Here is a 25,555-nt window from a genome sequence, read left to right as displayed (position 1 = left end):
TGCAATAGGTAGCAGGCAGCAGAACTGGAATTAGAACTCAGGACCGACTCTAGAGCTGTGGCTCCTGTCCTCATAGCCCTGCAGACCTCCGGCTGAATCTTCCAGCCCCTCCGTGGGGCATCCCACCTCCTCGGAGACGGTGATACCCCCCTCTTTACAGGTAGAGCTGACCGGGAACAGCATTTACGAATACATCCACCCTGCGGACCACGACGAGATGACGGCGGTGCTCACTGCCCACCAGCCCTACCACTCTCACTTCGTCCAGGGTAAGGCGGACGCGCGCCGGCGACACTCCGGCCCATCGCAGCCCCTGGTAGCTCTTCCTCCGTTAGCCGTGGCAGGGACATGGCGCCGCGCCGCCGGCCTCACGTCCTGCGCCTCCGTCCGCTCCTCTCTCCAGAGTACGAGATCGAGCGCTCCTTCTTCCTGAGGATGAAGTGCGTCTTGGCCAAGAGGAACGCGGGCCTCACCTGCGGCGGCTACAAGGTGCGTGGCTGAGAGGGGAGATCCACGCCCCGTGGCGGCCGCGGCCACCGAGCCTGGTGCAGGTGAACGGGGCAGGACCAGAGGCGCGTGCGGCGGCGTGGGAGGGAGGTTCAGGCCGCCGGGACTACAGTGCCCCGCACGCGTCACAGCGCCGGGCGCACCGCCAGGGCCATTAAACTTCGCGAGCACCTGGGGACTACGTTTTAAGATTGCATACGTCTCACTGGGGCTGGGTGCTGCCTGGCCGCTGGGGGTCTTAACCTGGGGCACGCAATGGGCCTTAGGGGTGTGTAAAGCGTCTGAAACTGTCGGTAACTTCGGTGGATTCGTAGAGTTTACTCACAGCGTCAGATTCTGCCCCCTCCCCTGCCAGAGGTTAAGAACCAGCGCTTTAGCTGGAATCCAAGTTTTTCTTGTTTAATAAGCACTAAACATGATCAGAATGCAGGTTCCAGGGCCCCACTTTGCTATCCGGATGCATTAGGGTTGGCCGGGCTCAGGCCTCTGCATTTTCCTCAGCTCCCAAGTGAGTTCACTGGAGCAGTACAGTCGTTCCCTTGAGACACGTTGGAGCCCCGATAACTTTGGACACTTCAATGCGCGGGCGTGGCCCACAGGCGTTTGTGGCCGAGGAGAGTCTCCAGATGTTTCAGTCCCTTCGCCCCCTTTTTGGATGTTTCCTGGCTGTGGCTGAGTCTCCCGCCCTCGCCGTCCGCCTCAGGTCATTCACTGCAGCGGCTACCTGAAGATCCGCCAGTACAGCCTGGACATGTCCCCCTTCGACGGCTGCTACCAGAACGTGGGCCTGGTGGCCGTGGGCCACTCGCTGCCTCCCAGCGCCGTCACGGAGATCAAGCTGCACAGCAACATGTTCATGTTCCGCGCCAGCCTGGACATGAAGCTCATCTTCTTGGACTCCAGGTGGGCGGTCAGGGCGGGAAGGGGTCACCCCTAGAGGGAGGGCGGCCCCCACTCAGTCACCGAGAGCTCCTCGTCTACCTTGTGAGCCCATTTTGCAGATGAGGCGACTGACAGGGCCCTGCGAAGTGAGGGTGGGCACCCAGCGCTGAGGCGGCTGTCGAGGGTGGGGACGGCCCAGCAGCCCGCGCTCATCCCGCCGGGGTTGCTCTCCGCAGAGTGGCGGAGCTGACGGGGTACGAGCCTCAGGACCTGATTGAGAAGACCCTGTACCACCACGTGCACGGCTGCGACACCTTCCACCTGCGCTGCGCCCACCACCTGCGTAAGGCGCCACGCTGCCCGGCCCGGGGCGGAGGACGGTGGGGGGAGGGGTGGGGGATGGTTGGAGAGGCCCTGCGGGCGCCTGCCCCAGCACCGGTCCCACTTCATTTCCCTCCTCATCCGCGGGCCCTCACACAGGTCGAGGGAGAGCCTCTGAGTTTCTGAGTGAAGTTCTCCCAGGAGGGGTCTTGTTCTCCTATTGATAGCCGCCCCCCTCCCCCACCAAGATGGAAGCGGAAACCGAGGCTCGGCCACTTGGCTCACGCGCGTTGACTCGCTTCAGCTTTGGATACAGCTTTGCTTTGAGTTTAATCTCCGAGACAGGGAACCTGAGCATCGGAGTTGAGCGGCCCAGACCTTCCGTAGGTAGAACATCGAGTGCCGGGAATCCCCCAACTTTAAGTGTTGCCCTCCTTGCTAACCGCGAGGGACCCGAGCACTCGATGCAAATGAACAGGACAGTCGGTTCATTTGGGAACGTTCTAACCAGAACGTTCTCTCCCTCCTGCCCTGGGAGCAGTTATCAGGGCTCACGGGGGACCCGCCCTCCCACCGACAGGGATTACATTTGGACCGGTTCAGGAGCGGGTCCGTTCACCATCAGCTGCCTTGTGTCTCTCCATCAGTGCTGGTAAAGGGGCAGGTGACCACCAAATACTACCGGTTCCTGGCGAAGCACGGCGGCTGGGTGTGGGTGCAGAGCTATGCGACCATCGTGCACAACAGCCGCTCGTCCAGGCCGCACTGTATCGTCAGCGTCAACTATGTCCTCACGTGAGTGCAAGTCTGGGACCCCTTTGCCCACTGCAGGCGACCCTGGTTTCCACGAGGGTGCAGGTGGTGGGCACGGCCGTGTTAGGCGAGACTGGGGTCCGCGGGGACGCCGGTTTTGACCCTGAGCGCCGGCTGAGGGGCAGCTCCAGCACTTTCGCCGCTATGAAGAGACTTTCTTACGTTCTAGAGAAAGATTTAGGACTTTTCCCATCCACAGTCCATATTTGCTTTCTACTCTCTCTCTTTTAACCTTTTAATCTAACTCTGCATTAAATAAAACAATGCGGCAGGAAAGAGAGAGAGAGGAGGGTCCCACGTACGGAGCCGTTTATAGTTAATAAACAGGACATCTGTTTCACTTTTTCAAAGCTGGGTTTGAAGTTCTTAATTTTAACCAGAGTCTCCAATCAAAGTTAAGAGTTCTGAGAGAGTGATTCCTTCCTTGAACCACAAAGGGGGTTTAAGTGACCAGGAGGGTCTAACTTTAACCTCCAGAAAGCAAAGGGACCCGACCTGAGCTAAGACTGCAAGTCTTGGCAGGCGCCCAGGCCCGGCTTGTTGTGCAGCATCCTCGCTGCGTGAGGAGCCGGCCTCGCGGTGTCACCTGCGGGCGCGGCTGGCTGGGCGGCCTCGGTGGCTGCATTGGAGCCTTACTCTTTCTAGAAACAATAATCATTTCTGGTTAGCGGTGTGGCCCTGCAGGCTGACCACGTGTCCTGGTGTGCCCCTCGTGAAGAAAGCACGTTCTGTGTAATGTTTGTGAAAATAAAATTGCTTGGGGTTGAAGCCTTTATGAAGAACGCTTTTGTGTGCAGAGTTACCTTTTTCTTTTTTCTTTTTGGTAGAGGTTGAAATTCTTGTGATTTTAGGTTACCTCAGCAGTTATTTACTTTGGAAGCATTGACACACCAGGGCACTTAGTAGAAATGCTATTTTGACATTAGGAAGTTGGTTAAAGGGTGCTATTTGGAATAAGACTGTACTATTGGCCATGAGGAGTAGATTCATTTCACGTTCTTTTAAATTAACAAATTAAAAATGTAGTAGTTGGAAATATTATGCTTGGCAATAAGATTGTTTACTCTGTGCCCTGTTTAATAAGAAAATTTAATTCAGTAGGCTTGGAAAATGAATTTGGTTTAAATGAGGATTCAGTATTCAAGAATAATAGCTGGTTATTAAGAAGAACCTTTTTATTTCTTTCCTTTTAGTAAGTGGTATTAAAACAAATACTGTTAGGTTCTTGTAATAGCAAGAGAGCTGTGGATTTTAACAGAGAGCAGAAAACATACCAGTATTTGGGGTACCATGAAACAAAACCATCTATTTTATGAATGCAGTTTTTCATATTGTTAAAATAAACGTAAGAGAAAATGGCAAAACATAATTCATAAAATAAGCCACTTTGTGGAGTAGAAGTATTAAAGAGTGAAAAATTATGTCTGCTCACCATGGAAAGGAAATGGACATTCTTTAAGAAGGTGCTTTGTATGTCTGAGACATCACGAGCATTATACATACACTCTGTTCTATGGTGGGTGCCTGTGGTTATAATCATTTTTTATCAAACAGCGGGTATATAGTCACACAGCCCCATATAAATGATCAGAATGCAAGTTAGACCTCCCAATGGGTAAACTTAATTTATGTTTAGAGTCATTTTGAAATATTCTGTTTTGTTTTCCAGGGGATAAGTGTACTTCTTTCTTCTGTTGACTCTGTCATTCTTCACTCTACACACTCCTTCAGAGCTGCAGGATTAGGCTCCCAACTCTACATCAGATTAAAAAGATGTAATGAGGATAAATGATTTACAGAGGGAAAAATAACATCGCACACATTTTTCTGAATGTTTTATACCTCTGAATGAAAGTAGGAATAAACACACAGAAGCACACAAGATGAAAAGCTGAAATTGATTACCCTTTTATGAGGCTCAGCTCCAATTCTTTGTATAAAAATTCTTAGGACAATTTTTATAGCTGCAAATGTGGAAACTGCCTTAGATGGAATGTCATCAAGTGGCTCTGTGTGTGTTGACAAGATTTTCATAATGAACAGGTTGCAGTTTGTTTGATGTGTATATCACACATCTGGCTGGAAGTTACTAATTTACATTGTCTTAGCAAATTAAATAGATGGCTATTGATTCTCTATGGTAGCAGTGAACTACCACATACATTTGTTTCAGGGCTAGTTCTCTATGAAGCCTGAGAATGATAAGTGAATTCTTTCCAAATACACCACCTCAAACAATATACTTAAAACCACAAGCCCCCCCAAATAACTTGACAGGCCAGATGTTTTCCAAATTTAGACAGTTTAATAGCATACTTTGTGAAGGGGTTTTCATGTCATGAAAGTAGAGAGAATGTTAAGTAGTCATTGGTCAAATGAAGGTGTGGCATTTTGGTGGAAGCTACATTCATCAGAAACTCATTTTTTTTTTTAATTGGACAAATCTGGGAATTTATTTGAAGGATATTTTTAAAAATTCATTTTGAAATAATTTTATACTTTTGGAAAAGATGTAAGAAAGTGTAAAGCACCCCTGTATAGCCTTCACCCAGATTTTCACCAGTGGTTAGCATTCTGCCACTATGCTTTGGCATTCCCAATCTCTCCCTTCCTTCCCTTTCCCCCTCCAAATATATACACATGTACATATACATGCACAAATATTACTATCTTTTTAATGAACTATTTGAGAGTAAGTACAGCCATCATGCTCTTTTACCCCTAAAAGCTGAAGTGTGTGTTTCCTAAGAACAGGGACATTCACTCATATAACCACAGTAGAATTACGAAAAGCAAGAACTTTAACACAAATATAATACTATTATCCAATATACATACCTTATTCAAATTTCTCCAGTTGTCTCAATAATGTCCTTTGTAGAAAAACTTCTATTATTTTTTTAAGGTCCAGGATCCAATCCAGGATCACACATTGCATTCAGCTTTCTGTTTCGCTAAGTCTCTTTTAGCTAGAACATTTCCTCATGCCATTTTTGTTTTTCATGAAAGTGACCATTTTAAAGGGCACAGGCCCACTATTCTATACACTGTCCTAGAAACTCAGTTTTCTAAGTTCCTGGTGGTAAATTTATTGTTGAAGTTAAAATATGCCTAGAAAAATTAGTCATTATTATCTAACAAAAGCAATGATGAATAGAAATGTTCAGTAACCTTGTTTTTTTTGCGGTACGCGGGCCTCTCACTGTTGTGGCCTCTCCCGTTGTGGAGCACAGGCTCCGGACGCGCAGGCTCAGCGGCCATGGCTCACGGGCCCAGCCGCTCCGCGGCATGTGGGATCTTCCCGGTCCGGGGCACGAACCCGTGTCCCCTGCATCAGCAGGCGGACTCTCAACCACTGCGCCACCAGGGAAGCCCCCTAGTAACCTTGTTTTAATAAGCGACTGCGACAGTGATTGTAGGAATTTTAGAGGCAGGTGGTGTTTTTACTGGCTTTTGTCTGACCACTGTACAAAATGTTGGTGTTCTGGAAATCTGGAGAAGAAAGAGAGAAGACATTATGATTAAATTTAAAATTTTTTCTTAGTTTTTCTCTGGGTCCTTGAGGTTCACTGAAGCTTGTATAGCTCTTCATTAAAACTCGCCCCCCCGAAAAAAAAGCCCAAAACAGGAAAAAAAATAAAAGCTGACCAGCTCGTGACTTTCTATAAGACACACATACCCTTTTAGCTTAAAAAAAAAAAACTTTCTTATAAACTTTGAGTGCCCACGGGGTTTGAAATAAGTGTTAAGAATGACAGGCCCTGCTCCCTGATTATTTTCAAGAGGAGAGGTGAATGGAGCTAGTGTCTAGTAACAGTGAATGTGGGGAAAGTCCGGAAAGTATGGAGAGTGAAAGAGAGCATACTGTGTAAAACCAAAGTAATTTTCTTGAATTTGTATGTCCTCGAGTTTGTTTAATTAGTAGTGTTAGTTATTCATAGCCAGTTCAGATGGAAAACATTAGTACTTAATGTGAAGAAGATTGAAAATGTGGAACACCCAATAAACTGTGAAAAGTAATTTCTAGAAAAATGAACAGTCTTGCTTCTCTTTATGTTTTAATAATTAAACTTTTTAAATCTACTTTTAAGGATCAACCAGTAAGGTGTAACAATCTCATTTTAAAATATTTTAAAACGTAAATTTTTCAAACATACAAAAAAGTTGAAAGAATAGTACAATGAATATCCATATACACATCATCTATAATACAAGCCATATTTGCTTTCTGTCTCTCTCTTCCTATATGTATGTCTATTTGTATATACATTTTTTTCTCCACTGAATCATCTTAAAGTAAGCTACAGACATCATGATACATCATCCTTAAATAACGTTCTCCTACATAGCCACTGTACGTTTATTACGGCACATTTTAAGTGTTCAAATTACTGTGTGTAGAAGGTTGCAAAAATATACATGAGATCTAGTTTACTGATGCCATTAAAGACAATCCGCCACTGAAATTCATCAAGTACTCACTGATGCGTGACCTCATTTAGGATGACTGATAGACAGTATTTTGTGAGGGGACTTCTGTAGGATATAGTAGTAAATGTTAGTGTATTTTAAACTAGACTTCTAATGAGAATTGTAAGCTAATACAATTCTGATATTTCGCTTGGAAAGTAAGAGAGAAGATTTTCAGAGTAATTTGGTAATTTTGGAATCAGATACATTTAATATCTTCAACCATTTTTTTGTTGTTATTGTTGTTGGTAAAGAAGCCTTCTCTGTTTATTTCCTAAGTTTAGAGTAGAACGGTGTTTCAGTGGAAAATCTCACATGCTGTTTTAGAGTGATTCACTGAACATATAGAAGAAAGTAATTTTGTTTCTTACAGTTTCTATCTCAGTGTTACAGAAAGCAGAACAAGTAGACACAATTTACATTAGTGGTCTATATAACACTTGCTATCTACTGAATAATCCTTTGAATTTGTAGAAAAGTTAGGGCAAATGCCAAAGGAGACATACTTCCTTCATAGAAAAGAAGAAAAAAAAGACGGTGTCTACACTGTAATTATTGCAGGTCCCATAATTTTTGTTCTTCTTTGCATAAAACCACTGTAGTTCTCACAATTTAAAAGGGTTTTTAAGTGTTAACATATTCTGTGAATATAAACCCTTACGTATCCTTACCATAAAGCAGCAGACATTAAAATATGCTCATATAAGTTTGCCTTTCAAGTGTGTTAATAGTGCTGAGCTAATTTGAGCACTTAAATTTTAAAAAAATTTAATTAATTTAAAGGCCCCGTGATATTATTGCTATTACTACTAGGAAACTTTAGAAAATGATTTTTAAAAACTTGACCAATAATTTGAGTAGTTATAAAAATGGACTTTATTTTTCTGGCTTTTGTAGCAAAACCACCCTTTTCTATTACAAGTAATGTCAAATGAAGCACCTTTTGACTTAGCAATCTACACCAAAATATGAAATAATTTATTCTCGTGCCTCAGATCGATGGAGCACGCATTGCATAGATTTAATGTTTTTGATCATGAAAAATAATAATCATGTACCAATGTATACCCATAAATTAGGTTTGATCCCTAATGGTGTTGAATTATCATTAGGATAATATTGAACATCAAAGCCCCTGTTGTCCTTTTCAAATGATCTTTTATGTAACTGAATGGTCATAGAAACAAATTGAAAACACATTTGTATAGACAGTAATTTATAACAACCAAAGCTATTAATAGTAATTAATAATAATTTTATAACTACCAAAACACTTTATTAAAGGAAAGGACTGGGACATTTAGTCTGTTTTACAGTACCTAATACCAGTACTCACTTAAATAATCTTATCCTTCATACACTTTTCACTAGTTGTAATTTTTTTAATCGAAATGATCTGTATTTAGTTTTGAATTTCTCATTTATACTCAACATTTTCCCTCTATGCTGAATACATATTTCTTTTAAAGCGCTGCCACATTCATTGCTTAATTTGCTCTTTTGACATCTCTGTACAGTGGTTGGGGCCAGGATCACACTCCCCATTTTCTAGGTGAGGAAGCTGAGGTCAGATCTGCTGAGTAAGTAGTGAAGCCAGGGTTAAAGCCTGGAATGTCAACTGTATTCCCCAGTTCTCTGTATGGTGATGGTGGGGGAGAAAATGTCTGGGAGAGAGGAATGGCTTTAAATAAGTAAGGCCTGTAGTGTCAGGCCACCCAGCTTCTGGATAGGCTTTTCACCTGGTCTCACGATGGAACATTAAAACGCTGCCTCTGTGTTGCTGCTTCACAACTATGTTCAGGTATTGACAATTGAGGGGGTTAAATTAGCAGTGCTACCTTCTCAATGACATTCAATTAAGAATGTATCTTTTTTTTTCTCCTTTAAGGGCATTTTCACTGTGTAAGAAAAAATGTGGCCTGCAAACATTTTAGTTTTTTATTGAATTGCTTGCCTTTAGATTACCCAGATACAATATTGCTATTACTAATTATTTCTTTTCTGCAACCAGATTTAACATTTTATGTTCTGGTTAAACAAAAGTCAGTGAATTGGCAAACCAAGTCATCCTTTTTTTTATCACATGAGACACCAAATTACCTCCTGTGGTGGCAAGCTATTTGAGAGAGAGAGAGAGAGAGAGAGAGAGAGAGAGTGTTTCTGGGGGTCAGCACTGGCCCTTTTCTGTTTTTGAAGGATAATGGCAGAAAAGGTTGTCCCCTGGGGACTGTGTTCAGGGGCTGGGGATGGAGAGCTTCCCAGCATGCTCTGAGCGGGTGTGTCATCCTCTGCCCCTTTGGCAGCGCTGCTGCCTGGCTGCTTCCCCTTCCGCAGGCCCCTCTGGCTTCCACTCCTTCCTTTGTTGTTACCCTGACCTGGATGGCACTGACTCACAAGACCTCCCCTTTACTTCCTGGGTGGAGGCCACTTGGTGCTTACTAAATGACCAGACTGACCACTCTTCTCTGGCTGTTGGGAGGAGAAGGGTTCTGATCTTTGAGTCACATCGTGGAAAAACATGGATCATTACATTTGAAGGCAGGGATTCATCCATGTTATTGTGAATGGATGGACAAATTCAAATAAGGCTTTACTGGAACTCCAGAGAAACATGTTTTTGTCTTTTGACTTAGTGTGGTCATGAGGCAAACGCTGTTATGTTTGGTACAAGATGTGTGTGTGTGGAGGTGGGTGGATTATGCATACCTTTTTTTTTTTAAATTGAAGCATAGTTGATTTACGTTTTTTGGATTATGCATATCTTGATAATTTAGTAAAAGGCTGCTACTTCCTTCCACTTATCCAGTGCTTTCCTCTCTGTTTTCTGTTCTCATTGGCTTGTGACATCTTTCTAGATGAGCAGGCAGTGATAGAAGACTCATTTGGGTTGAAGTGCTGGTGTCTGTGTTTAAGCCATCATGCAAAAAGGATTGGTTGGAGTTTAGATGGAACCTGGAAATACCCGAGTGCCTATGGGTGGAGGGATTTAACATTCTGCCTTGTCTGAAGGAGTAACTTCCCATCTCCTTTCCCCCTGCTGCAGGCATCCCAAGGTCCAGAGAGCTGGCAGTGGGGAGAGGTGATCCATGGTGAGGGCAGGGCTAAGGGCCATGAGAGAGGAACTTGCTTTTGTTGGGCACTGACAACGTTAGGGGTCTGGCTGAGTCTGGGCCATCTGTTTACCATCTGTGACTTTTACTCTGGGAAGTTATATTGCACTAGGATCGTGATTTTGTTTTTTTAAAAGCACAGTATCATTCGAAGCAAACTGCAAGGGAAAGGCGTGGGCTTTGGTGTCAGATGGATCCAGGTTCAAATATGCGTTGCTGCATAATAGCTGTGAGACTTTGAGCACAGCTCTACACCTTTGACCCTCTGTTTTCCCATCTGTGAAATGGAGACATTTGCATACACTTTTTAAGGACCGAGGGGGATTAAATAAGATACTGTACGTATAGCACAGTACCTGGCAGAGAGCAGATGCTCAAAATATCTTAACTGTTGTTACTAGCTCTTGCCAATTATGTGACTTCAACTGAAATACTTTGGAAGGAGATGAATAATTCCCTCTTTAACTTGGATTTCAGGATCCTCGAATCCACAAATTTGAGTGTTTATTTTCTTTCCCCTCCCCAGTCCTTCCATTCACACCCCTCCAAGCATTGTGCTCTTTGTGTGTGGTGGCTTCTATAGTTTGACTAGGCTCACCCTGTTTTTCACTGGTGTCACTGTATGCTCTAGAGGGAGCTGAGATTTCTGCTTGGATGGAGGTAAGCCAGCATTTACCAAGTGCCTTATTTGTGCCAGGCAAGCTAGAAGGTGCCTTACATGGTGAAATGGTGTTTACAAGGAAAAAGAGGGTTCTAAGAAACTGAGGTTAATTTCTGAGGTTAATTTTGTTGGAACCAGTGTTTTGTCAATTTTACCAAGTCAGTAATTATAATTTAAAGTGAATAAAACCTGTGACAGTGGCATTTTTGGTGATCAGTGGAGGCTTTTGTATGTTCCCTATCTCTGTACATGGACTGGGTATGGCTATCTCACCAGTGTTTTACAGAGGATGGCAGATTGCAATGATTTATTGCATGTATACATGAAACAGAAGTCTTGGCTTCTCTTGAGTAGTTTACAATTTAGTTGACAAAATAAAAGAGTTTCATTTAAATATTTAAGAACTCAGATTAGTCTAGTTTAAAATGATATGGTACACTTGCACTATTTGCTAAGGGCACAGAATTCAAAGGAGCTTTAAATGAAGGTGGAGGTGTCAGGGAAGGAGTAGAATTTTAAGGGTTGGACAGAAGTGGAATCTTTTGAGATGAAACAATGACTTCCACACATTTGTCCCATTGTTCTTTTTCCATAAGTATTTCTGTGACAGTCACTCTTCAAATTCGATTCAGCTGTGCTTGTCTCACTGCTCTTGTCTAAGCTGGGTTTCTCTCTCTTTTTTTTTTTTTTGTGGTACGCGGGCCTCTCACTGTTGCGGCCTCTCCTGTTGCGGAGCACAGGCTCCGGACGCGCAGGCTCAGCGGCCGTGGCTCACGGGCCCAGCAGCTCCGTGGCATGTGGGATCTTCCTGGTCCGGGGCACGAACTCGTGTCCCCTGCATCGGCAGGCGGACTCTCAACAACTGCACCACCAGGGAAGCCCAAAGCTGGGTTTCTTTCTGTCTCTACCTTTTTACCTGAACTTTTTTTGTTGGAACTCAGCGTGTTCCATCAGGATTGGAAACTATTTTCCCCAAAGCTCGTACCTTTCCCAAATGAGTACTAGTATATCTTCAACATGTTCATTTGACTTTAATAATGAATATATATATTTTTAGCATCCAGGCATAGGACATAGTTTTTAAAGTTTTAAGGGATGTCAGTATTCTGAATTGAACTTAAGATCTTATTGAAATGAATACACAGTGGCGCCACAGTGGTATAATGGTTGTATTTAAAAAATTATTTGTAGGAAGTAAATGTGAGATATACATTAGGACAACAAACAGAAGCAGAATGGAGGAGAGGGAGGTGCAGAGAAGCTATGTGGCCAGCTCCAGATTTGCAGAACCGGAAGGCCTCCCCAGTGCGGCGTTTGACATTGTAATCCTACTACTAGAATATGATGCAGCCTAACCCCCAGGCTTCTTACTTAGATGTTTCAAACTCTGATAACCATAGGGACATTTTACAAGATATTTGAAAAATGTGTTATGAAATGAGATATCACTACATTTTATCATGCAATATCATATTAGTTAAGGGTTTGGGCTCTGGGTCTGTTGCCTATTTAAATCCCAGCGCTGCCACTAACTCTGTGATTGTGGGCAAATTGCCTAACTTCACTGCCTTTTTTTTAATCTGTAAAATGAGGGTAATAATTATATCTACCTCATAGAGTCATTGTGAACATTACATGGATAATGTGTGGGGTTCTTGGCACTGTGCCTGATTACAAAGTAACATGGGATAAGTGTAAATTATTAGGGTGATTATTTCAGTGAAATTAAATAGAATAATTTTTGACCTGCCAGTAAACGCAGAATAAATGTCTGTGAGTCTTTGGGCTGAAGGAGGGAAAGCACAAGTCTTCAGAAGGCTGAGGGTTGCCCAAGAATAAGTCACCAAACATTCTGAGGCATCTGGAAAGGACTGTGAGACCATCCTTCAGTTGGTTAGTGCTAATAGGTCTTTAAGTATTTATAAATGATTTATTGAGCACCTATTATGTGTCAGGCACAGTGCTAGGTTCTGAGGACATCGAAATGAACAAGACAATATCTGAAGGAAAAAGAAGTAAGCACAAGTCCAAGCTATAGCCTACCTTGATTTCTCCATAGATTTACTGATGACTGAGATTCCTTCCTGGGGGGAAGTGCTTCCATCCACAATTAGAAGGAAGAGGGCCCAAAGTACCTTGGGACTGTTAGGGCGCCCTTGGGGAATAAGCTTGCAGGGGCAGTCAGACTCCCCTCTGGTTAGATGGTGGGGAGGGAGCGGATGCAGTGAGAGGAGCCGGGCCTCTGGAGAGAGGGGTGTGTGTGTGTGTGTGTGTGTGTGTGTGTGTGTGTGTGTGTGTATGGAGATCATGATTGGCAGCAAGGTAACCGATTGCAGGCTAAGAAGTCCAATTTTAATTCTCACAAGGATATTACCCAGGGCAGGTCCTGTGTATCTCATTACCTGAGCCAGAGAGAGAGAGCAGTTGTGCCCAGGTTGACTTTTGTCCTGTTGGAATGATGTTGAGAGTAGATTTTTGTTCTGCTTTGACTGTGATTTTTGAATATTTTGTGGGGCTGACTTCTAATAGGGTTAAGCATCTCAGCAAATTTTAAATTGAAGAATCTCTCTAGAGTCAAAATAGTCTTTGCCGATTTATTACATTTTTAGGAAGTGTTGCTAATTATTTTAGGTTAATGTAATTAAACTTTTCTTTTGTAAAGGGAAATTCCCAGGCATTGCTGCTGCCTTGCCCCGGAGAGACTGGAAGATGGTTGTCAGCTCCAAGCTGAAGGAGGGGTGGGAAGGTGCTCTTGTTTGTTGCCAAGCTTAGAAAGGTTGGGGAATAAGAAGGACTCGCATTTGAGCGGCGGTTATTTTGTGCCAGAGGCTCAGAGAGGCCAAGTGACTTAGCCAATATAACACAGCTCAAGAGAGAGCATACCACCCCAGGGCCCAGACTCCAGAGCCCGTCCAACTTCCTATTTGGTATGCTGTTTTTAAGCTGGTAACATTGTACTAGGGTGAACCATATGAAATTGCCATTTCTGTATATTGAAATAGTCCAAAATTGGCAATTTTATGATTCCACCTATTGCTCAGGAAGTAATAGGATGTTTTGCAGAGATTTTACCAAGGTCTATGGATAGTTCACTCTCTTGTTCAATATGGGGTCTCCATTGCTTCCCAGAACCAGTCAGCTGCTATGCAGTATGCTCACTTCCAGGCCCCAGCCCATCTCCCCTCCACCAGTTTAAGCACCAACGGTCATGACATGTTCACAAAACAGCAGTCCAGAAGCATCACCTGTAGACCATTATTTTATTCAGAACATCTAATATTTTACCAGGATTCAAATGCAAGCTGCTGTCTTTACTAGAAGGATATCTTTCCTTTGATTGATTGCTAAATAGATAGAGCTTGTGAAAGGATCTCTTTTTTTTTTCCCCTGGGATTTCTTGTTCAAACAGAATTTGTTGTATCCACATCAGTAAAGCCGTGCTAATATGGGCTGCTGGCCAGATCGTGGAAATAGCCTCATTATGTTGAACTGGATGTCATAATGGTACCCATTAAAGTGGGATTCTCTCTGTGTTTGTACTTTTAAATCCAAGTCCCTTGCCACTTTTTACATCTCTCTGAGAATAGCAACATTCTCTAGCAATGCAATCTGAGAATGTGCTGGCTCTCTCCTCCTACTATTGAAAACCACGATAAAAATAGAATCCTGCTTTCAGAGCATTCTTAGGGGTTTGTGGCTTGCTTCTGCTCCTCGGTCATTCATTTCACTCTCTGCGCTTGTGATGACTGTAATGTGTTCTGGTGGCTGAAGGTAAGGACCCACGAGATTTACTTCTTTCAACACTCCCATTAATTGATATCGGTGTCCAAATATACGACAGGAAAAGAGCAGCATTTTATTTCCTCCAGAACACAGACCTACTAGAGAATGGACTTGAGGATATGAGGAGGGGGAAGGGTAAGCTGTGACAAAGTGAGAGAGTGGCATGGACGTATATACACTACCAAACGTAAAATAGATAGCTAGTGGGAAGCAGCCGCATAGCACAGGGAGATCAGCTCGGTGCTTTGTGACCACCTAGAGGGGTGGGAGGGAGACGCAAGAGGGAAGAGAGATGGGAACATATGTATATGTGTAACTGATTCACTTTGTTATAAAGCAGAAACTAACACACCACTGTAAAGCAATTATACTCCAATAAAGATGTAAAAAAAAAAAAAAGCCATTAAGAGACTAGTAATGTCACAGCATTTCTATTAGCTGTTGAAATCTTGCTACAGTCCTGGCAAAGTGAAGTATTTGTTGTGCTGGATTTGGGTAATGGACCCCTGCAGGGTTACAGCTCAGAAATGCTGGAAGGATGAAGCCCACAAAAGGGAGGGCAGAGTGGGTGTCAATCTCATTCCTGCAATTAAAGCAGTTCAAGAAATAGCAAAGTGCAGGGTGGTATTTATTGTGAGGGTTAATTGAAAACCAGGGGAAAATATTTAGAGCCGCTACATGGCATTTCACATTGTAATCACTTTTCTATTTGTGTCTCATCTTGTTGACTCAATAGGACCTTCATTATAAACAAATTTCTATCATTAGAATTAGCTTAATTTCTGTGACTGTAATTAAGAGGATGGTAAGAAATGTTGTAGAGCCTAGTCCTCCCTACTGAAAACTGGGCGTGTTTCTTGCATTCGCTCCGCAAGTATTTCCCCAGTGTCTACCACATGCCAAGCTCTGTGGTAGGACTCTGGTATGACCAAGACAGACAAGGTTCCTACCCTCATGGAGCAAAAATTTTAGTGGGAAGAAATAGATAGTACTTATAAACAAGTAAATATGTTGTATAATGTCAGGAAATGAGGGGGAAAAAATTAAGGGAAAAAGAGATAGAAGTGGTCAGGGAAGTCCTCTCTGAGGACTCTTAAATGAAGGGAGGGAGGCAGCCATACCAAGACCTGCAGGGAGAATATTTCCAGCAGTGGGAAGCAAGTGCAAAGGTCCTGAGGTGGCAATCAGCTTGACAAGTTGACAAATGGAGGAGGTCACTATGGCTGGAGCAGAGAAAGAGAGAGGAAGAGCAGAAAAAGAGGATGCTAGAATAGGCAGAGTCAGATCATATTGGGTCTCAAAGGCTTTGGGAAGCCATTGGAGAGTTTTGAGCCAAAGGCATGGCATGACGTAATTTAAGCTTTGAAAGGATCGTCTGGATGATGTGGAGAATAGGCTTTGGGGTGGGTGATGGGAAGAGGCAGGGAGACCAGTTAGGAAATGATTGTAATTGCCTAGATGAGGGAAGATGATGGCTTGAAAGAGGGAGGTTGTGGTGAAGGATCAGATTCAGGATGTTTTGAAGAGACCAATGGGGTTTGCAGATGGACTGGATATGAGTTGTGAAAACAATAGGAGTCAAGAGCAGCACCTAGGTTTTTAGTCTGAGCAACTTGAGTGAATCATGGGAAGAAGCAGATTTGTAGGAAAGGGCAGCAATCAAGGGTTGTGTGTGGACATGTTTAGTTTGAGATACCTGTTATTCATCAGAGTGGAAACACCAGGTAGGCAGTTGGATCTGGGTGTCTTGGAGTGAGGAGGTCTCAGCTGAAGATGAGGGTCATCAGCATATGGAATCTAAAGCCAGTGGAGGGGCTGAGGTCACTAGGGAGTGGGTGTTAATAGAGAAGCAGCCTGAAGACCAAGCCCTACAGCTCTGAGTGGTTTGGGGTCTGCAGGAATGGGAAATGCCCAAGAGGAGGCTTGAAAGGAAGCAAACAGTCAGGGATGGGAATTGTTTGGTGAAATATATGCAGTCAGGGCAGGCCCTGGGGAACATGTGAATTTTGTCTTTGGAATGTTCCCTCCCTTTTCAGTGGTTTTCCATCTTCTCTGTGGTGCCCTTTCTTTCAACGGATTCTTTTAGTTTCTCTCATCCCTGATAACAACTTCTCTAGTTCTCAAAGCGTGGTCCCCTGACTGGTAGCGTCAGCACCATCCAGGAGCTTGTTAAAAATGCAAATTGTGGGCTCTATCCTAGACCTACAAATGAGAAACTCTAAAGAGTGGAGCCCAGCAAGCTGTGTTTTAATACATTTTTCATGTGCTTCTGATGCATGCTGAAATTTGAGAATCACTGCTCTAGAGAAAGAAGCTTATAAACTGAATCAATGAAGGATAATAGATGAGGCTTACCCTATTATCCTTTTCTGAGCCATCTGTCTAAAGCCAAAGAAATAAATGTCTAACAACAGATATTGAGCATCAACCACTAGACCAGTCTTGAGACATATTCACGGGAGCCAAGGAAACATCTCCAGCCCTAAAGATAATAAAAGCAGGCATCTGTCTTTAGTAGTAGGCTGTATTTATAACTATATATTCTGTATAGTATTATACAAGCTCTCTGACTCCAAATATGGGGACAATGAAAAATTTGGCATTTCAGTGGGCAATTCAGAATCTCTAGCAACAATTCAGAACTTATTTTGTTAAAACACAGCTTATTTACCAGGCAATTTAAAATATCTGAATACCAAGACATATAATAATAATGATAATAAAACATTTGTTGAATTGTGAATTCTTATTCATAAAATACATCTCAAATTTATTTTAGCTGTTTAAATAATAGAGGTTAATGTATATTTAGTTAAGCATTACAGTAGTAAGGACTTAAGGAGATTAGAAATAAATGAATCCAATTAAAGAACACATCTGTGAGATTTGATATGTCCTAGGTATGAATGAACTGTTTGCACAGCAACTGTAAAGAAACCGTTAAATGATTAACTATCTAGAAGAGGTTTAATCAAGAATAAATGCTATAGGACACATTTTAAAATATTTAAGTTAAACAGATGAAGACTTTGTGCATTTGAAAACATCGCATCATGCCATCATTTTTTGCTGCATCTTTTCCCAGGGAGTTCGAAGACTGAGGTTCAACTTTTCTGTGATCTGCAGACATGTCAGGGCCTTGTGTTGTGTAGGAAAGGGCAGCGCTTCCAACAGTGCCATGAGGTTTGGCTTTGCGGGGCCTCCTCACACACTGTGGGGAATTGGGGGACCCTGAGATCTTGTGGATAGGATCCCAGTGTTGGGGAAAGATTATTTCTTCGCGATTACAGGTATTTTCTGTTCCTGGAGTTTGTGTGGAGTTGAAAACAGGAGGTGTGCCCTTTCACCCTCTCTGCCAGAGGATTGTAGGGTTTAGGAATCAGCTTTGTAAGGGTCAGAAGAACTATGTGAGAAAGCTATTCCTGTGAGAATAGAACCTCAGCCAAATATAAGGTGTTAGGTGATGGATTCCCCCATCGCATATCTATCTTAAACATAGGCAGGGTTTTAAAGAGAACATATATTTGAAAAACATCAGCTTAATAATTGACAGTGAAAGTGAGAGGGATGGACAGAGAGGGTGGAGAGGTGAGACAGAATGCAAAGAGGGGGCCAGAAAAACATGTGTGCATTTTATTTTCTATTTGTGAAAAATTTTAAATGTAAGAAAAACTTGGTTGATATTAATATCATTTTTTACTTTCTTTATATTTGGCTTTTTTTTCTCCACCAGAAGTGGGCTAAAATTAGGGATTCTCCTGGGAAAGGAGACCGACCATTTTTAATTTACGCCTTTGATGAAAGAGGCAGCACATTTTGCATTTAATTTATTCGAATCTAACTTTTAAAGTCCTCCTCAAGAAAATAAGACACAGCACAGCTATAAGATCAATAGGATTTGGAACTTAGACCAGGAAGATTCACAAACATACCTAAAACTTTAGTAGCTAGATATAGAATGAATTCTGAACGTAAAAAAATAAGTTCCTCAGAGCAAGAAATGTGGCCCCAAAGTAGGGTTTATGCCATTTAAACAATGACAAATATGTCATCTATAACTCATATGGAACTAAATTGTTTTAAGAAGCTCCGTGGCAAGACTTTCTTTTTTTCAGTTATAAGTAATATTTTAAGTTATAGTCTCCAAAGAAGGAAACGTAAAGTCCTATAGTTCACTTGAAAGTCTTCAGAGACAGATAATTCTGTCAGGTAGGAAGGGTGGAAAATAGATCAGAAAGAAAGTGAAATGTACAGGCACCAAGAGAGCATAAAGTCATTTGGACATTTAAAAATTATAAATAGTGTGCATGAGAAGTTGAACCTATGGGAAAAGAAGTTTAGTAGTGCTTTCTCTCTTTGTAATTTAACATTCACAAAGAAGAAACCCTGGATATATAAGGAAAAGAAATTGGGGAACCATTTCACAATGAGGTAGGAGTGCCTGAAATTTGCCTCAATTAGTGTTTCTTTTTCAATAATTTTTTTTCTGATTATAAAACTCATACATGTTTATTACAGAAAAAACTAAGATAATGTGGAATGGTATAAAGAGAATGTAAAGAACATCATTAATTTATTTTCCAGAACTCCTCTGTTAACATTTTAGTTTTTTGCCTCCCACTATGGTACATGCATATACATGCCTATACAGTACATGTTGATTTAAAAAGAGAAAATTTTTCACATTGTCAATAATATTTTTCACATTGTTAGAGTAAAAAAAAAATGAATGACTGCATAGTATTTTATCACATTAGTAGGCCATAATTAAGTAATGCTTCTATTGTTGGTTCCTCCTATTTGTTTATAATTAAATACAAGAAATTACACTGATAAACACCCTTGTATATAGACTTTTGATACTCATCTCTGATGATTTTCATAAGATATATTCCTAGAGGTGGAATTACTGGATTTAAGGTATGAACATTCCTAAGACTCTTGGTAAACATTGCTAGTTCACTGTCTTAGCAGTAGTATATAGAAATACCCATTTATTTCACCTTGCCTTCATTGAGATTTACTGTCATTTAAAAAATCTTTGCCAATTTGAAAGGCAAGAATGACATCTGGTAGCTGCCTTAATTCACACAGGTTACTAGTAGTGAGGCAAAACCTTAAAAAAATTATTTCTCAGCAATTTGTGCACTGCTTACATCCTTTTCATGTTTTTCTGTTGCAGAGATATTGTATTCATTAGTGATTTTTGGAAGTGTTTCTCTGGATGTTTAAAGCACTATTCCTACTCACCCCTTCATTACAACTGTAATGGTTCCAAAGACATGGTTGAGGATGAAATTAATTTAGTATTCTAGTTTGCCTAAATATCACATATGCCATGCCTGAATTATAACTTGATAAAAAATAAGTGCATTTAATTAATATACGTACCACTAAAACGGTAGCATATGATTTGTTTCTTTGACTTAAGATCTCACAGAATTTCAGAATGATCATTATTAATTATAATCTGGGAATTTGAGAATCCCTCACATAAACTTGCTTACTTAGCAGATATTTCTTTCTTATTTATGTAGAAATGTTTGCCAGTTTTTTGAATTTTTGGTCATTTGGATTGGAGTAGAATAACAGTTTATTGCAATGAGAATTATTTTGTTAATCACTTGGAAGTGAGCGTCTGTTCTCTGTAAGATATTTGTGCTAGACAGTAAACAGAGACTACTAGAAGATAAGGAATTTAAGATATGCCATTCACTGTGAGACAGATTTACAAGTGCCAAATGAGGGTGGGACAGTGACTGGTAGAGGAGCTAAGAGGAGGGAGCAGGGAGAGATCACTGTGGCCAATGGGGAGAAGGGAACAAAGTCAGATGCAATATGGTGACCGGTCTGGATTGAACTATATTTCAACTTGTGTCGTGGGTTTGTATGAAAGTGTTACACTATCCCTGTTGTGAGGATGGTTGGTCTTGCCACATCTTACATTATAGTTTTTGACTTACTTTTTGGTTGTTGTTGTTTGTTTACATCCCTGTCTTTCCTTCATGAAATCACAATGTGATAGTAAACCTCATTCACTATCATGTAATACTTACTCTCACATACGAGAAGGGTAAGTCATCCCTTACCCTTGTGAGGCCATCCACTCCAAAGCATGTTGGATGAAACCTACAAAATGGAGGAGAAAGAGGTTTCTAGGCAATGTTTATGGAAACCCCAAGACTTTTGGGGAACTACTAAAATCACCAAATCAAATGGAGAAAACCACAAGGGGCAAACACAAATCCACTTATTAGTATGAGACTATTACATTTAGTATTAGTATGAGACTATTACGAAGGGTAATAGTCTCATATTACTATGAGACTATTACATTTCCAAGGGTGCCTTAGCCTAATTTCCTAGCAGATTGTCTAAGTCTGTGAGCCCCTCACAGTATGGAATCCTCCTTATCAGATATCTCTGCTGGGCTCTGTGGGGGCCTGAAAATGAAACAGAAAGTAGGTCTCTCTGCTGCAGAGGTCTACCCAGTGGCCAGGCAGCAACTCTGCCAGAATCAAAAGAAGGTCATGCACTTCGTGTAACAGTGACTCTAGAATCCAATTAAAAAGTTTAGTATAAGGCACAGTCATTCCTACTTAATCCGATCACGGTTTAATGCAATCCTTTTCTTATTTCAGTCAGCGCCTTTGGAGCCAAATCAATTGTATGTCTTTGTTTCCACGTTTTCCTCGGTAATTTGATCACCTTCAGCCGTTAAAAAACAACAAAAAAAGCTCAATTGGGAAATCTGGCAACATCTTTTACGAATTGCCACATAACATAAAGTCAACAAACTCCAGAAGGCCAGCTCCAAAACAGACATGACAGAAACCAAAAATTCAGTGGAAACAAAAGCAGAAAAGGGTAAGGCAGAGCTGAAGAGGGAAATTCTTGCAAAGAATCTTGACTCAGCATGAGCTGATCAAATACTGTTGATTACTTCTCTGTATAATCATCCCAACTCGCTTGAAGGCCGTACATATGTTGGTGCTGCTGTTGGCATCATGGATGCCAGTCTCCCAGTCAAAATGCTAGACATAATATTGATGCATTTCTCTGAAGCGGACAGTACCTTTCAGCAGCGAAGACACCTTTCATTTGCTTTGCAAGGGCATCACAGTGAGCTTCCCATATGGCAATTTGGCATTTACCTTGTGAGTGGTCGTGGAATATTGCTTAAGGAAAGGCTGAGAAGGCCAATGATGCAAAAATAGCCCCTTTTATTCTATTGGAATTTGAGTAATTCCAAATATGTACATGCCTATTATAAAGTTTAGAGTAGACTCAGATGGTTAATTCTGCAAATTGAATGATTTCTGACTGTCCATAATGGAATAAGAGGATTACTTTGGTCTGTGTAAATATGGGTGAGATTGACAAGCTGCAAGTCCTAGTGATTGCAAATTACCCATTTCACATAGCTTTCAGAGCCTAGGTACCTGAGGATGTCTATGGCGCTGGTACAAGTCATTAAAAAGAGAACCAAAAAAAAGTAAATTGAAAAATATGCCAAATGGCATATGTCAGTTCCTCTTTCAATATGCCAATCATATCTGGGAGAACAGCGTGAGCTGCCCTTGAGAGGGTTACCTATGGGGTCCTTAACATGGTCTATGAGGCACTTCTCAAGAAAGCTTGAGCAGGGCTGAGTCCTTCCTTTATTAAAGTCACCTAAGTCAAGCTCCTCACCATTCTCATTTCAGAGTCTAAGTTCTGTGCACCCACGTATTTTATTTTGTCCCACTCCACAGGGAAGCACTGAACGGCTTTACTAGGCATACAACTAACTTTGAGGATGTGTGTGTATACCAGAATACACCTCACTAGGGGGAGGGGGAGAGGTAGAGCCAGACTCTTCTTTGTGTCTGAGTTTGGAGGAGGGAAATGGAACTCAGTAATGTGATTCCCATCAGCATCTAGACCTTTAATCTATACAAATGAAATACTCAATTTAATAGAATTCTGAAAGTAAAACAAATGCTTTGTTCTCAGTGAATCTGCCATGCAGAGTTGCTCTTGGCAGTACATCAACCGTACTTGAAATGTCTTTAAGTGGGTATTTTTTTATTGTGCTTTTCATCCTAACACATCTTTTGAGCTGTTAGAGTCTCGAACAGAGAAACAGGAAGGCCGAGCTCCTCTCCGAATGCCAGGTCTGTTTTGCTCTATGGTCTTCATTTGCTGACTTAGCAATAAAGGACTTAATGAACTTAATAAATATGTTGGCCACACTACAATACAGTTTAGAAGCTAAAAAGGAACAGAGCAAACGAAAATGAGTTTGAGATAGAAAGGAAAGAAATACAGCATAGGGAAGTATTTGTAATGAAAGGTATTACAGTTGCTACCAAAGTGAAACTGTCGCTTTGGGGAAATCAGGTGCCAAAAAGTGCCATCGAGGGTGGAAGTGAAGAAATAATACTATTTATTGAGCATTTACTATGTTCTAGGTACTGGGCTATAAGCTTTCCACATAATATTTCATCTGAACCTCAGCACATCCCTGTGAATTTTTTTTTTTTTTTTTTTTTTTTTTTTTTTGCGGTACACGGGCCTCTTGCTGTTGTGGCCTCTCCCGTTGCGGAGCACAGGCTCCGGACGCGCAGGCTCAGCAGCCGTGGCCCACGGGCCCAGCCGCTCCGCGGCATGTGGGATCCTCCCAGACCGGGGCACAAACCCGTGTCCCCTGCATCGGCAGGTGGACTCTCAACCACTGCGCCACCAGGGAAGCCCACATCCCTGTGAATTTTAAAGAGGAAATTAAAGTCTAGACAGGTTATCACACAGTAAGAGGCTCAAACTGTGATCTACCTGACTTCATGATCTACTGCTTAATTTTGGCAGATTTGTTTTTGTATTTTTTGGTGCACCAGAACATTAATATTTTAACTGGTGTATCCAAAGTATAACTCTTTTTGTATTTATTAGCTTTTTCATGTGTATATGTAGCAATTAAAAGCATTTACTGGCTTTCAAATTTTATTTAGGCCTATTTAATTTGGAGTGTTTTCTTCATTGGAAACTATGCAAAAATTTTGGAGAGACTTTTTCAGTAGTTGAAATGCATACTCTGGGGTCTGATAGTGTGCAAGAGAAAAGTGAATCCTTGTTTACTCTCTGCTTGTAGCCATGAAGTCTCTGTGCTGAAATGTCGCATTAAGAATGAGTTGACAAAAATGATTTGACCAGTTTTCAGGGGTGCATAATTTTTGCTGTCAGTCTTAGGGACTGGATGGATACTCTGCTGCCCAGCAGACAGAAGTACACTTGACACAGAAGATGGTCAAGGATGGGGGCTCTACCCCCTGTCAGAGCCTAGCTTGCTCACTGTCATATCCATGTGATCTCAGGGCCAGGTGGGTCTGGGGACTCACAGCCCACAAGGGTCTTTTTCCCCAGAGAAAGGCTTTTGGGCTCCAAGTTATTAGTCGTCATTGAAGAAAACAGTCCTTTTTTAGTTGCATCCTTACCTTCTTCCTCTTCCATCTATGTGAACTCTTGTGCAAAATGCCATTGGGGGCTTCCCTGGTGGCGCAGTGGTTGAGAGTCCGCCTGCCGATGCAGGGGACACGGGTTCGTGCCCCGGTCCAGGAAGATCCCACATGCCGCGGAGCGGCTGGGCCTGTGAGCCATGGCCTCTGAGCCTGCGCATCCGGAGCCTGTGCTCCGCAAAGGGAGAGGCCACAGCAGTGACAGGCCCGAGTACAGAAAAAAGAAAAAAAAAAATGCCATTGGAATAAAGTAGGTCTTGACTCTAATCTTCTAGGAACTTAGAATCCACTGGGAAAGATAAGACATAATCTCTTGAAAAATAAGATTAGAGGAGGAAAGAGATAAGCTCCTGGGTCCTTCCCCACTTCCCTCAGGAACTGGCCCTGGTGCCTTGGTCATGAGGGTAGTGGCTTAGTCCTTCTGTTCATTGCTGTGTCCCCACGGCCACCACAAAGATGCTTAGTAAACACATACTGAAGGAATAGATGGGCTTAGCAGCTGGGAAGGGCTTCCTAGAGGCGAGTGGGATCTAAGATAGTTCTTTATAAGAGGGGTTTTATAAGTAGGTGTTGGAGTAGAGAGAAAATCAGGGAAGTATAAGGTCAGTTTGGGGAGAACTGTTTTGGATGAAGTGAGGGGCTAATGAAGGAAAATTCTGAGATATTGTCAGAAAAATAGGTGGGCACCACATTTTGGCGGGCATTGAGGTTCTGACCAGGGAATGATCAGAGCCTGTCCCATGTGTTGTCCTTGGGAGTCGATTAGAGCTTAGAGTGTATAGCAAACCAGTGATGTGATCAGACTCCCCAAGCCCAGGAGACAATTTCCATGCCTACCTTCTAAATTTTGGGTTTTTTTTTGGCCACGTGGCAGGTGGGATCTTAGTTCCCCGACCACGGATCAAACCCATGCCCCCCACCATACAGCACAGAGTCTTAACCACTGGACCGCCAGGGAAGTCCCTACTTTCTAAATTTTTGTTACTCACATAGGTGAAATTTTTTTTTTTAACTTTCACTGAGTAGATGGACTGTTTGATAAGAAGCCATTGCAATTTGATGACATCTATCACTACACTCCAGTTAGTTGCATTGATATTACTGGACCTGTTTTAGCTGGTTTCTATTCCTGGTCACTTGAGGAGGAACTCCTTGCCTGAATTATACTTTTGCTTTTGCCGGATCTCTCTGTAGAAGAATAGGTAGGGAAAAGGAAAAGAAGGTTAATGAATATTCGCTGAACCATGGACATCTGCCAGTCACTTTAACATATATAATTTTATCAATTTGTTACACTGAATATAGCTATCTTAATCTGAAGAGCATTGAAGATGCACAGAAAATGTTTAAAAAGGTGAACCCATTAGAGAAAGGAAAAATAAGCTAAGAAAAAAATAAAGGAAGCCGTGGAGTTTGTTGCCCGAAATGCCTGACCTGAGGACTTGTATACTTGCTAGAGGTGGTGACACATCAGCCTTGGGCTCAGGGCTTTTGACTTCATTGCAAAGAGGGAA

At 42.1% G+C, this 25,555-nt stretch overlaps 1 protein-coding gene across 1 annotated transcript in view; it reads left to right on the top strand.

The window, feature by feature from the left end:
* The window catches only part of SIM1 (SIM bHLH transcription factor 1), a gene marked incomplete at both ends in the record, with an annotated part of 66,400 nt that overhangs the window by 13,395 nt on the left and 27,450 nt on the right, over positions 1-25,555 (top strand). The window contains 5 exons of the mRNA XM_082668573.1: positions 161-269; positions 404-489; positions 1,211-1,410; positions 1,626-1,732; positions 2,358-2,505. Coding sequence (XP_082524699.1) covers positions 161-269; positions 404-489; positions 1,211-1,410; positions 1,626-1,732; positions 2,358-2,505 — 650 coding nt within the window. The remainder of the gene's footprint in view (positions 1-160; positions 270-403; positions 490-1,210; positions 1,411-1,625; positions 1,733-2,357; positions 2,506-25,555) is intronic.

This window comes from Grampus griseus, assembly GCF_964374135.1.
Source record: "Grampus griseus genome assembly, chromosome: 13".
NCBI lineage: Eukaryota > Metazoa > Chordata > Mammalia > Artiodactyla > Delphinidae > Grampus > Grampus griseus.
This window is presented reverse-complemented; position numbering and strand designations above follow the sequence as displayed.